The 13,343-nt window shown below is 46.2% G+C and overlaps 1 protein-coding gene across 1 annotated transcript in view; it reads right to left on the bottom strand.

Moving 5' to 3' along the window:
• Window positions 1–6,446: 6,446 nt before the first annotated feature.
• The window catches only part of LOC102961954, a 69,858-nt gene continuing 62,961 nt past the window's right edge, over window positions 6,447–13,343 (bottom strand). Inside the window, exons 11-15 of the mRNA XM_015538513.2 lie at window positions 10,662–10,719; window positions 9,501–9,598; window positions 7,216–7,327; window positions 6,942–7,004; window positions 6,447–6,785 (exon numbers count right to left, since the gene is read on the bottom strand). Of these exons, the coding sequence (XP_015393999.2) occupies window positions 6,639–6,785; window positions 6,942–7,004; window positions 7,216–7,327; window positions 9,501–9,598; window positions 10,662–10,719 (478 nt within the window). The 3' untranslated portion in view covers window positions 6,447–6,638. The remainder of the gene's footprint in view (window positions 6,786–6,941; window positions 7,005–7,215; window positions 7,328–9,500; window positions 9,599–10,661; window positions 10,720–13,343) is intronic.

Below are 13,343 nucleotides of genomic sequence, written 5' to 3'. Positions count from 1 at the left end.
AACCCCAAAGTTGACGGTATTAGGAGGCAGGGCTTTTGGGACGTGTGTAGGTCATGAGGGTAGAGTCCTCATGCATGGGATTTGCCCTCTTAGAAAAGAAGCTGGGGCAGTTTCCCTCACCCCTTCCGCCAGATGACGACACAGGAAAAAGGCATCGACTGGGAACCAGCGAGTGGGCCCTCACCAGTCACCGAATCTGCTGGATCCAGTGATCTTGGACTTCTAGCCTCCAGAACTGTGAGAAATAAATTTCTGCCGTACGGAAGCCACCCAGTTTACGGCATTTTGTTGAAACGGCCCGAACGGACTAAGCCATCTTATTATTTGGTACTTCCTTTCTCTGTCCGATGCCGTATTCTCATTGATTTGCTACATGGTGACACTTCTAAAGGCTTGAGGACATATCCTGGAAACTTCCCCTTAAATCTCATGTCCTCCCAGAACACTTCCGCCGCATTCGTATATTGTGTGCCTCTCTGTCATGGCACCGACCAGACCCACGGTGAATGTGTTCCTTGGCGTCTACACTAGACTTCGTGCTCCGTGAGGTGAGCTCTGTCTGTCTTGGTCACTGCTGAATCCCAGCACGGTGCCTGTCAGCACATAGTAGGTGCTCAGTAAGTATGTGTTGAGTGATTGTCTGTTCCTCTGATGTCTCAGCCGGCCTCTTCAGGCTAAGGGACACACCTTTCATTTTTACCACCACCTTGGTATCAGGTGGACAGTAGTTTCATAGTTTTTTTTTTTTAATGCTTATTTTTAAGAGAGAGAGAGAGACAGAGCGTGAATAGGGGAGGGGCAGAGAGAGAGGGAGACACAGAATCCAAAGCGGGTTCCAGGCTCTGAGCTGTCAGCACAGAACCCGATGCGGAGCTCAAATTCATGAACCGTGAGATCATGACCTGCGCCGAAGTCAGATGCTTAACCGACTGAGCCACCCAATAGTTTCATAGTTCTAAGAAAATCTGCTCAATATTGATGTCCTGATTACGAGAATTACATCGTGGTCAGCACAGACTGAGCGCTGACAGAAGGATATGGTTTTCCCAATAAAGTTTGGTACTGTTCTTGTCAATCGTGACTTTGACATGACCAGAGATAAGCATTGCCTGGGGTGGGCTGGAAGAAGGGCAATTTCTTGAGGGAGATTTCTGGTCTAAAAGGGATTTTTTTTTTGCGGGGGGGGGGGGGACTCTTTTCCGCTTTGTCTTTTTGTCCTTCCAAACCAGGCCTCTCTTACGTGTTCTAAATAGTTTCACATGGGGCGCCTGGGTGGCTCAGTCGGTTGAGCGTCCAACTTTAGATCGGGTTATGACCTCGCGGTTCACGAGTTCGAGCCCCGCGTCGGGCTCTGTGCTGATGGCTCGGAGCCTGGAGCCTGCTTCAGATTCTGTATCTCCCTCTCTCTCTGCCCCTCCCCCACTCTCACTTTGTCTCACTCTGTCTCTCAAAAAATAAATAAATCTAATAAAAAAAATAGTTTCACAAAATGGTCACTGGTCTTATAGTGCCACTTCTCAGAAAAGCAAAAGCACCCAAAAGAATTTGTTATTTAGGGACCCCTGGGTGGCTCAGTCAGTTAAGTGTCCAACTCTTGATTTTGTCTCAGGTCATGATCGTACGGTTTGTGAGATGGAGCCCCACATCAGACTCTGGGCTGGCAGCGCAGAGCCTACTTAGAATTCTCTCTCTCCCTCTCTCTCTGCCCCTCTCCCCTGCTCGAGCACTCGCTCTCTCACAATAAATAAACATTAAAAAAAAAAAAAAAAGAATTTGTCATTTAAGTGACGTGAAACCAAACCCTGCATTTTTATCTATCAGAAACTTACAGAACAATTTTGACATGTGAGCAAAGCCTTCAGATGTTTTCACTGGTTAGCACTCTTTTAAAGGAATTCGAATGTAAATACTGTTGAGAGAGGCACCCACCAAGTCAGCCACAATCCCTGCTACTCTCGAGGGCACCCTCCCTGCTGCTTGCTGTTCATTTTTAGCTGACTGACTCCTGAAAACATCAGATTCGGGGCTGTTGCTTATAAATGCACATCTCCCCTGCTTTGATCCGCTAGTAACCTGTGGAAGGGGCTTCTTCATTGAGACGGAGGTTGAATGATTTCCAGAGTTTCTTCCACTTCTGACTTTTTTCTTGCCCATACATAGCACAGAAGTACAACCTTCTAAAAACGGTTTCCTTATCTAACAGGGATAGGCTCACGGAGATAGCCCCGTTCTATCTGTAAAACCGAAGCTCAAGTTCACGTCTTTTCCGTGACAAAGGGCGACTGTATGTTCGTGGGGAGTCAAGTGGATACCACATGCCCCTCCCCAGATTTCCCAGCTACTGGCAGTCGTCCTTGGACCTGCCTCACCCAAGTCAAGGAAACACCCCCTCCACAGAGGGCAGCTAATGAAGGGAGAGAGGCCAGATCCCCTGTCTCAGTGGGGATCAATTCTGAAGCATCTTCCCAGCCCCTCCTGAGGGTCTGCCGAGGTCTCAGCTGCAACTGCTTTCTAGCCGCCAACTCCTGCCCTCTTCGGCCTCGCTCACCCCCTTCGCTGTATTTCCTGAGAACTGTCCCCAGTAAAGTTTCTGCCCCGACTCTGTTTGTTTCCAGGGAGCCCGACCTAAGACAAGGAATGAGCCAAGACACAGGCTGAGGGGCAGCTGGGTGGCTCAGTCGGTTAAGTGTTCGAATCTTGATTTCAGCTCAAGTCACGATCTTGTGGTTCGTGAGTTCGAGCCTCGCGCTGGGCTCCGTGCTGATAGCGTGGAGCCTGCTTGGGATTCTCTCTCTCCTCCTCTCTCTCTGCCCCTCCTTGGCTCACATTCTGGCTCTCTTTCTCCTCCCCACCCTCAAAAAAAAAAAAAAAAAAAGATAAAAAAGACACAGAAAGGCTAAGCGACTTGCCCTTACAAAAATAGAGTGCTAAGCGAAATAAGGCAGTCAGAGAAAAGACAAATATCATATGATGTCACTCATATGTGGAATTTTAGAAACCCAACAGATGAACGCAGGGGAAGGGAAGGAAAAATAAGATAAAAACAGAGAGGGAGGCAAGCCATAAAAGACATACAGAAAACAAACTGAGGGTCGCTGGAAAGGTGGTGGGTGGGGGGATGGGTTAAATGGGTGATGGGCACCAAGGAGGGCGCTCTTCGGGATGAACACTGGGTGTCATATGTAAGAGATGAATCACTGGGTTCTCCTGAAGCCAAGACTACCCTGTATGTTAACTAACTTGAATTTAAATAATAGGTTTTTTTTTTTAAAGGATGCAAAATTCAAAAAAAAAAAAAATAGGCAGAGTGCTGGCAACAAATGTGTACATCACATAATACTGACATGAAAAAGAATCTTTAGAAGCCATCAAGTACAGCCCACCCTTTTCCAGATGGAGACTGAAGCAGAAAACCACAGTGATTTCTCAAGGTATCCTAAGCTGAGAAAGCTTCCATCAGACTCCACACTGTGGCCCCGTCGGGAACACAATGTGCTAGCATTTAATCAGCTCCCCGGAACCCTCGGTATGACAGAAGAGTCACGTGGAAGTCTGAGAATTTGGGAGTCCATACAAAGTGGCCTTTTCAGCCCATTATCCATGGACGAGGCCTGCTGGTGACCTCCTGCTCTATGAAGCCAGCTAACCTGGGGAGCACTGACTGAAAAGAGGAGCCAGGTCTGAATCAGGGATGGGAGTGCACTTTATTAACAAACAAAACAGTACCACACAGGCAAAGTCGTATTTCAGTGGCAAAACACACACATACGTGTACTCGCACATGTAGCACTGGGGCACATTTCAGACAGAGCACGAGGCACCAAGTTCACAATCCAAGTAAACATAGTTCACAATCCTTCGGTAGTTTTCCTTCAGTGTGGTTTAAGTCGTTCTTCAACATCCGTGACAGAAAGGTTCGCTTTTTACGTCTACTTCTCGACCTTACTATGGAGCGAGGCCTACTCAGCCTTCAGAACTGGGAAGCTAACGCCAGGCCCTATGAGCTGCTTAAACTGCCTTTCATTTCTCAGGGTTGGAAGAAAGACCTACCTATGGGATCTTGGCAGTGGACAAACAAAATGGCGGGTGTCCTCAGCTCTGATTTCCTACCTAGGTACACCTGGACTAGCATTCATTTTTAAGCTCAAGCTGCAGTTTAACAGGGCTGGTTCTCATCAGGAGAAAGAAATGGGTTTTCTAAAAAGTTTGAGAAGAGGGTACATCACAGACTCAGGAGTCCTTCTACATTAAAGACTTAGCTATGCTAACAACCTCCTCCCAGTTAAAGCTGTTGCCAGTTAAGAGGTTTAAATCAGCATTTCCCAAAAGGTGTGTCAGAACCACGTTAATCAGTAAGTGAACAGAAACAACTGAAATAGATCAGGGATGTGATTTCTCTAAGCGGTTTGATATAGTATGCGGCAACTCCTTCCGGACTGGAGCACATCCAAGGCATTACCCAAACTCCTACGTTAGCTAAAACGCTTTTCAATTACAAAGTAAAGAGTGGCAGAAAAATCCTACTCTTTGCTCTTAGGACAGGCAAAACTGGAATACCTTAAGCCCTCGTTATCAGGGTCCAGTGACTTGCAAATTTATAAAGTTAATTATGCAATAAACTTGGGTTGATTTTTCTCTGCAATCTTTCATTCCCATTCAATAAGAGATAGGAGATGAGGTCAAGAGGTATTAGGATAATAAGGGTATGAAATAAAATCCTGAATATGGGAGAAGATAGAAGGAGCAGTGGTAGACTTAGCAGCTATAAACCAATCATGTGACATTCAGCAGAGGGGTAAACACAATGGTATCATTCTCTCTTATGAAAGTATAAAATAATTGAGGCACTTAACGATTGACCTAATTAAAAAAAGATGAATTTGAATCTTGTTTGTTGAATAATGTGTGGAAGTATGCCCATCAAAAATTTTATGTAAACTTTTTGGTACTTTAAAGACTACACTTCAACTATCTAGAAACTTCCTCTAAAATGCCTCGTTCATCAGTGATGTGGGATAAGGTATTAACTGCGTATCCACCTGTGTACCCAAGTTCGCTGAATCTTGTCAACTGCTTTATTTGATCACATCGGTGCTGATTTTTCTTCGGGATGCTTATATCTAAAAAAGTAGTCTTTTAAGGCTGAAACCCTCTGGAAGGGGCTTTAAAAACAAAACAAAACAAAAACAAAACAACAACTGAGGTTTTAAAATGGGAAAGGCCAGAAAGAGGTGGGCACCATTCTGGGCCCACATTACTCCTAAAATAGAGAAGTCACTCTTCGTATTAAAATCAGTCAATGTCGGGGCGCCTGGGTGGCTCAGTCGGTTGAGCGTCCGACTTCAGCTCAGGTCACGATCTCACAGACCGAGAGTTCGAGCCCCGCGTCAGGCTCTGGGCTGATGGCTCAGAGCCTGGAGCCTGCTTCCAGTTCAGTGTCTCCCTCTCTCTCTGCCCCTCCCCCGTTCATGCTCTGTCTCTCTCTGTCTCAAAAATAAACGTTAAAAAAAAAAAAAAAAAAAATTAAAAAAAAAAAAAATCAGTCAATGTCCTGTCTGTCATGAATAACTAAAGCCAGTGAGGGTATGCTAGAAAGTCCCAATTTCCTTTCTGTATTTGGTAGTCTCAACAAATAGCAATTGGAAATTTATCAGATGTATTTCAGTTCCTACTTGAGAGAGATTAGCATACCAGTATTTACTCAAAGGTAACTGTGTCATTTAAGTTAACAGACCCGCCTAATTCTACTAAGGTCCTAGGACAAAAGAAAAAAAAAATATATGCCACTAGGGGTCTTCAGACAGCCAGGGTCTACCTGCAAAAAGGACAATACTTTCTTGAAATCGGCGTGAATATTATCACGAATGATGAGTGAAGTGATGTTTAGCCATCTTCTAGGAGGAAGAGAAGATACCAAATGCAGCTGGTCTCTTGCAGAGCTCATAAGGACTGTCCTTCCGGGAGACAGTCCTGCCACTAGTTTACTGTGATCCCCTGGGGAGCTACACAGAAGTCACAGCAAGTCAACTGAACATTAGATCGGATGTCTAGAAACTTCACAGGAATTAGAAGCGGCGGGAGATCCCTGAGGCACAGCCCACAAGATGTCCCCCACTAATGGTCTATGTGTACGGCTTCCATTTACCACCCCTCATCCAAAGGGGGAGCCTCGCACCCCCAGGAAGCTATGAGCCTCTGGGCTTCACCATTTCCTAAGGACTGAAAAGGACAGTCACAGGCTGGGCCTGTGCCTACGCAACCGCTCCAAGGAGAAAGTGAAATGCTTCATTTGTGCAATCATCAAGCATTTTGTGTTAACGAGGAGAAAAAACCCGACATGGTAATGGTTTCTGATCAGCAATTCAATTTGATGCCTTGAAATTAAGAAATCGATCACATGGCTTTACTCTCCCAATCAGAACAAATCAGTCTACACAGGCAAATCATACAATGCAGTTTGATCTTATTGAAATTACGAGGTGGTTTTTTGGGTTGTTTTTACTCTGACACCGAATGAGACTACACCGAGGGGTTAAATCCGGTGCATATTAACAACAGTCCAACGACACAGCCTTTGCCAACAATTTGCTTTTGATGCTGCCGGGGAAGAGAAGCAGAAGGACACAGGCAGAAGAACCTCATGACCGGGACAGGAGCCTGAATTTGTACACCACAATCCATGCGGCAGTTACTGAGGTGGTAAATCCGATGATCTTCAGCAGTCCTGACACTGAGGGAAGGTTCCTCTCCCAAAAGGTACGGGTGATCTCTACAGCTGGAACGTCCTGCACGAATGAGCAGAGATCATTAGCAGACAGCTCTCGCTCGCATGGACAAGGACGGGCGGAACGTACCCGCCAAGTCGATGCATGTGTGTGTCCTAGAGCGGCACAGTTTTTTATGCAATTACTGGTCAGTGGAGGTGAAGCTGCTAGACTCACCTTTGATTCAGGTTCTTGAACCTGGATGTCCTTCTTCGCCACCTTCCCCAGAGCATTCAAGACCTGCAAGAAAGTGGCCACGGTATTATGAAGTGACATTCTGTAGGTCCGACCGATTTAAGGTTGGGGGTAGCCACAGATGAGCCCCATGAGTGGCGTGAGCGGCCGAGAAGTGGATGCACAAACGTACCAGAGTCAAGATCCAGAAAGAAAGGCCAGATGCCAAAACCGCCACCGCACTCCGGAGGGCGAGTGACACGGCTGTCTCCCTTACCTCTCTAGCAGCCCGTTCTCCAGCCTCTACTGCCCCTTCCATGTAACCGCTCCAGTGTGTGGCAGTCTCAGTGCCCGCAAAGTAAATCCTGCCGACCGGCTGGCGGATCACCCTTCCAGGGAACAGAGAGGTCGCGCACAGTTACTTGGGAAGGCACTGAGGGTAAATGAGCCCATCGCCGCCCTCATTTATTTATCCCACCCAAGACAGGGCAACACCAGCCGTTCAAAGACTCCCATGCGGCCCAACCGAAGGTGAAAGGCTCCCCCCACACCCCTATTGTCTGGGCCTGCGCCCAAGGGGCTGAACTTTCAAGCCAGGGAGAATCAGGCTGCCAGATCGTCGGTCGCTAAAGGGGACGTTGGCCTTTTCCTAGCCAACCAGGATCAGAATACAAGAAGACACGTGAAATCCGCAATCAAGATTTCCTGGCTGTGGGTTTCCCTGTTTGTGGTCCATTCTGGTCCCTACACGGTTTTTTCCAAAGGGGTGCGTTCTTCACAAGAGGGCATCCGGCAGCAGACCCCAGCCGTGCAGGCACTCCCAGTGTGTCAGGAGGAACCGCAGTGGCCAGTGGGAAGACAAGGAGAGCAATGGATTTCTAGCAAAGGAGGGACCCGAGGGATTCTATGTCTGTCTCAAAATAACCAGCTCTGTACAGTTAGCTTCTGTGAATTTATCTGGCGCCTGGCTGAAGACAGGGAACTGGGCCTTCTCTCACAAAGAGGTCTTGGAAAGGGGAGCCTGGGTGGCTCCGTAGGCTGAGCATCCGACTTCGGCTCAGGTCATGATTTTGCAGTTCGTGGATTCGAACCCCACATCGGGCTTGGGGCCGTCAGCATGAACTCACTTCAGATCCTCTGTCCCCCTCTCTGTCTGCCCCTCCCCTGCTCATTCTCTCTCTCAAACAAACTTAAAAGGATCAAATAAAATAAATAAAAATAAATAAAAGACAAAGAAACATCTCATGTAAGGAAAGGGTTAACAAGTCCTTGTTTCTCTGTGGACACATGTGACCTTGAGTTAACTTTCTAGCTCCGTTCCTCTGGGAACCCGCTGAAGGTATAATGCCAGGGACGTTACCAGGCGACACTGCTTCTGCAAAAATGCCTCCCCCCCACCCCCTACACACACTGGTGATCGCATCTGGGGCGGGAAGACTTGTCATGAATTGCAAATACCCAGTAGGAGGCTGTCAATTTGGGCTTCCCTGAGTGTGGGGCCTCTTGTAGCAGGGCATATCTCTTGCAGGAACCCTGGATGGACACTATGCGTATGAGGCTGTTACAAGAGACAGTGGCTCCTATGGGGCAGGGGGCTTCTAAGCTAAGGTGGACTCCCCTGACGCTGTGCGAGATCACCCCCGCTGTGCAGTGGGGACGCCTCCCTGTAAAGACGAATGGCTGCAGCAAGACGTGTTTTGCTAACGTCCTTCTGCGTAGAAGGCTACCCAGAAGCCTAGGGTAGTCATGTGAAACTAAACGTCTGACTGAGCTTAAGAAGGCCCCTTGGAGGGGTACCTGGGTGGCTCAGCCGGTTAAGCGTCCGACTTTGGCTCAGGTCATGATCTCTCGGTTTGTGAGTCCGAGCCCCGAATCAGACTCTGTGCTGACAGCTCAGAGCCCGGAGCCTGCTTCGGATTCTGTGTCTTCCTCTTTCTCTGTCCCTCCCCCGCACACACTCTGTCTCTCTCTCAATAATAAATACACAGGTAAAGAAAAAAAAAAAGAAAAAGAAGAAGGCCCCTTGGAGGACAGTGCGGCTCGAAGAGTCCCCACATGGAGCACTGACACCCGAAATCCTCACCCGTGCTCTGCTCTCATTCAATGTTCTGACAACTATTGTTCTATGTACCGACATCCTTATTTTCCTATAGACGTCCAGAAATATACACACTAGCTACCAGGGCATTCCAAATCAAAGTGCTGACTACTATTTCTAACTTTCCATCGAGCTCTGCTTATGAGTTTAAGTTTGGTGCATGTCTTTTACATATATATATATTTGGGGGTGTGTCTTTCTTTTTTTTTTAATTTATTTTGAGAGAGAGAGAGCAAGCAAGCACGGGAGGTACAGAGAGAGGAAGAGAGAGAGAGAGAGAGAGAGAGAGAGAGAGAGAGAATCCCAAGTAGGTTCCACGCTGTCAGCAAAGAGCTCAGCTCAGATCTCACGGTTTGTAAGATCAAGACCTGAGCTGAAACCAAGAGTCGACGCTTAACCGGCTGAGCCCCCCAGAAGCCCCGTGTGCATGTCTTATATTAATCGGTATAGTGGCCACATAGTACCTTCCATATTGAGTCATGATCCCAGGGGGGAAGTAGGCGGTGTAACAGCCCCCAGAGTATTGCTCCTCGCACCAGTTCTTCTCTTCATAGTGCACGGGCTGCAGTTCAGTGGGGAGAAAATTCCAAAGGGAAGACAAAGCTGAAATGCAACTTGTCAACAACGAAGTCTCTCCGGTATCTTACTTTAACAACAGGTTTATGTTTAAAAAAAGGTGGCCCTGTGTCGCGATTTCGTTTAAGGGGAAACATGACGGTACCAAGCAAATGGCCTTCTGTGAGGTACCAAGTGACAGAACATGTATATTTTGGTTTTCTCAACCTCTTGGCGAGGGGAGCCACGGAGTAGTCCATTATCTGGCAGAGAGGGCATCGCCACGCAGACTCTGAAGTCTTTAGAATAAGTCTGCAGGAAACCCCATCAGGGGTCGGGTTCTGGAAATCTCTGGATTCTCTAAATAACAGACCTTACTTGCCCATCCACCAGGGCTGAAAGAAAAGGGTGGAAGGGAGAAAGCAGAAGATAAGCACAATGTCTACGAAAGGCTTTCTTCGGAACCATTTCTCCGAGCTGGAAAAGCAAATGATGGGAATCCTGTCTAAATGGGGACCACTGAAGATGAAAACTGGTTTCCAAGGGACACAAGTGAACATTGTCTGAGTTTTTCCTTGACACGGTCCGCAAGTTTATTATTGAACAGTTCAGAGATAATCCCCTGAAAAAGCCTCCAGCGATCTAATAGGATCCTCAGATAGAATCCCTAAGTGAGCTGTGAATGGAGTCTCCAGATGGAAAAATCAATTAGGATGACTTTGACCTGAGAGAGTCTAGATTCAGCACTCAGCTGGCTGGTGGGGGGGCAGGACCTCCATCCTGGGAACTGATCTCACCCAGCTCCAGACTGACTGGAGCTCTGACTGCAACTGGCGGCCAGTTTTCCAGTGAGCATTGAAACAGCCCAAGAATTACTGCGAAAGAAATTGCATGCACCTGCCGGCAGCCGTTACTGGCTTTTTTGTGATGGAAGTTAATCCTCCAGTAAGTGTATATCCCTTTATAAGACTCTCTTCATAAGACTGTCGGGAAGCCGGAATCGGCTTTGCTTTACCACTTAGAGCAAACAGAGCAGAACCTTCTAGGGATTAGAGCTGAGGGTTTCTTACGTGTAAAGCTTCTTGGGATCCTAGCACTTTGGCGTACAGCTCACAGATCTTCTTCTTCCTATAAAAAAGAATAAAAAAAAATGTGAAGGAAATAATAGCTGAGGAGTATAGAGTAAACATAATGAGTTCCAGGGCTGTTGCCAATGAACCAGATTTATTAAGAAAAAATAAAATCGATGGTAACTACACAAAAGGAACAGTTCCACGGATCTCTGCACTCAAATTACCCCTCCACGCCTCAATATAGTCATTTTATTTGAAGACTCAACAGAATTTTCCTTTTACATTTTCACCTCTTTTACTACCCCATATCATGTCTATTCAGGATTCAAATGGGGAAAATAAGATTAGATTTAGTGCAGGCAGTTTAGGAAATGATGTTAAGTCACTTTTCTGGACTATGGAGACTTCTAGGATAATCCCTTTTATAAGTCTATAATACATATGACCGTGTCTTTTAACTATCCTCTATTTATGTTTTAAAGACCTATGAACAACTAAAGTTCACTTAATCTTTTACATATAACATAAAATATTCTACACCATGAGAGGCCTAAGGTCGTCCTAGTCTAGTAATCAGTCACTTGACAGAATGGTCTGTGAACACAGTACTTCCAAGGGCAACTGACATGCTGTGCCTCATGACGTTACCTCAGTCTCTGGCTACCCTCATAATTCATTAGGTAAACAACTCTCACAGAACATGGCCTGTATTAGGTCTTAAAAACCAGTAGCTTAACTGATCTAAGCACTTCCTCAAACATATTTTCACACTCACAGTGACTCTTGGTGAAATGAAAAAGTTCTTGGGGTGCCTGGGTGGCTCAGTCAGTTGAGCATCCGACTTTGGCTCAGGTCATGATCTCGCGGTTCCTGAGTTTCAGCCCTGTGTCAGGATCTGTGCTGATGGCTCAAGGACTGGAGGCTGCCTTAGATTCTGTGTCTCCCTCTCTCTCTGCCCCTCCCCCCTCCTTCCCTCCCTCCCTCCCTCCCTCTCTGAAAAATAAACATTAAAAAAACATTTTTTTTACGTTCCAATTTACTAAAATCCCCCCCTTTAGAAAGAAATGGTTCAATTTCAGGATTTGTTTGAACAGCTTCACACTGATCCAGTTATATGCTTTGGTATTTACCTTCCTTAGTCTTTACATAGTTTAAACACTGAAATTGCTCCAAAATATTTGGTATACGCTAATGAGCAACTGAAAAAAATGCTTGGTAAAAAATGTGGTGAAGGGCTTAACTCAAATCTGAAAGATGAGCCCTGAAAGCTGAAGAGACAAATGGCCAAAAAAGAGAGGAGGGGAAAGGAGGTAAGGGAAGGTTATATTTACTAGTAATAAAAGAAACAGAGGTTTTTTAAAAATGAAAATTTTAGGGGCGCTTGTATGGCTCAGTTGGTTGAGCCTCAGACCTCGGCTCAGGTCATGATCTCACAGTTCATGAGTTTGAGCCCCGTGTCGGGCTCTGTGCTGACAGCTTGCAGCCTGGAGCCTGCTTCAAATTCTGAGTCCCCCCCTCTCTCTGCCCCTCACCTGCTTGCATTCTCTCTCTCTCAAAAATAAATAAATATTTAAAAAAAATTTTTTTACGTGACAATTTTATGTTGCCAATAACATTAGAAAACATTATTTAATGTTTATTTTGAGAGAGAGAGCATGCCCTCAAGCAGCAGAGGGAGAGGGAGAGAGAGAATTCCAAGCAGGGTCTGAGCTGTCAGCATGGAGTCCCACGCGGGGCTCAATCCCATGAACCGCGAGATCATGACCTGAGCCAAAGTTGGACGCTTAACCAACTGAGCCACCCAGGCGCCCCCATAGAAGGTTTTAAGGGAAAGACAAATGTGATGGCTAAGGTGATGTCCTAGAACATTCATGGCTATGTAAGTTCCAGCACAAACAGGAAAAGTTTCGTTTCCTTGAAAGAGCTGTTCGTAGTACAGATCAATAATCATAAAGGAAAGGCAGAACTACTGTCTGCCTGCCTGCCTGCCTCTGTCTAATCTATGCCCCTCATGTAACGATGAGGTGGCTGAGGTTCAGTGTGAGCAGATGGGTACAACATCACTCAGCAAATTAATGGCAGGGCCAAGGCACTTACTCTCCTGAGCAATCCTGCCTGCAGCTAGTTGCTCAATAAAAATTTACTGAGTCAAAATCCGTCCTCGGCCTAGTACGGTACCCTCCTTCCTACTCTGGAAGGAGATGACTAATTCTTACCCACCCACTTCATGTGAGTGTTAGGAAAGGAAATGCCAACATTTGCGAGTCAACCAGAAAACAGAAGTATGGACAAGCATTATTCTGTAGGTATAGTGATGCTTAGCTTATTTTGGGGACATGTGATAAAAATCATTAAAACAGAGCGAAATCTTGGGGCGCCTGGGTGGCTCAGTCAGTTAAGTTTCTGACTCTTGATTTCGGCTCAGGTCTTGATTTCACGGTTCGTGGGATCAAGCCCCACATCGGGCTATGCACTGACAGTGTGGAGCTGGCTCAGGATTCTCTCTCTCCCTCTTTCTCCTAAATTCCAGTCAACTTACATTGCAGTTAATTTTTCATTCATGGACAATAAGTCACTTATATAGAAACATAAGTCATTATTTACTGTATTTTGTAGTATTAGATGAGTCAAGGATAAGTTCATACAAATACATCAGGAAATTATCTTCCCTATCCCTTC

This window comes from Panthera tigris, chromosome X (genome assembly GCF_018350195.1).
Source record: "Panthera tigris isolate Pti1 chromosome X, P.tigris_Pti1_mat1.1, whole genome shotgun sequence".
Taxonomy (NCBI): Eukaryota; Metazoa; Chordata; class Mammalia; order Carnivora; family Felidae; genus Panthera; species Panthera tigris.
Note: the sequence above shows the minus strand (reverse complement) of the source record. Positions and strands in the feature narration are given on the sequence as shown.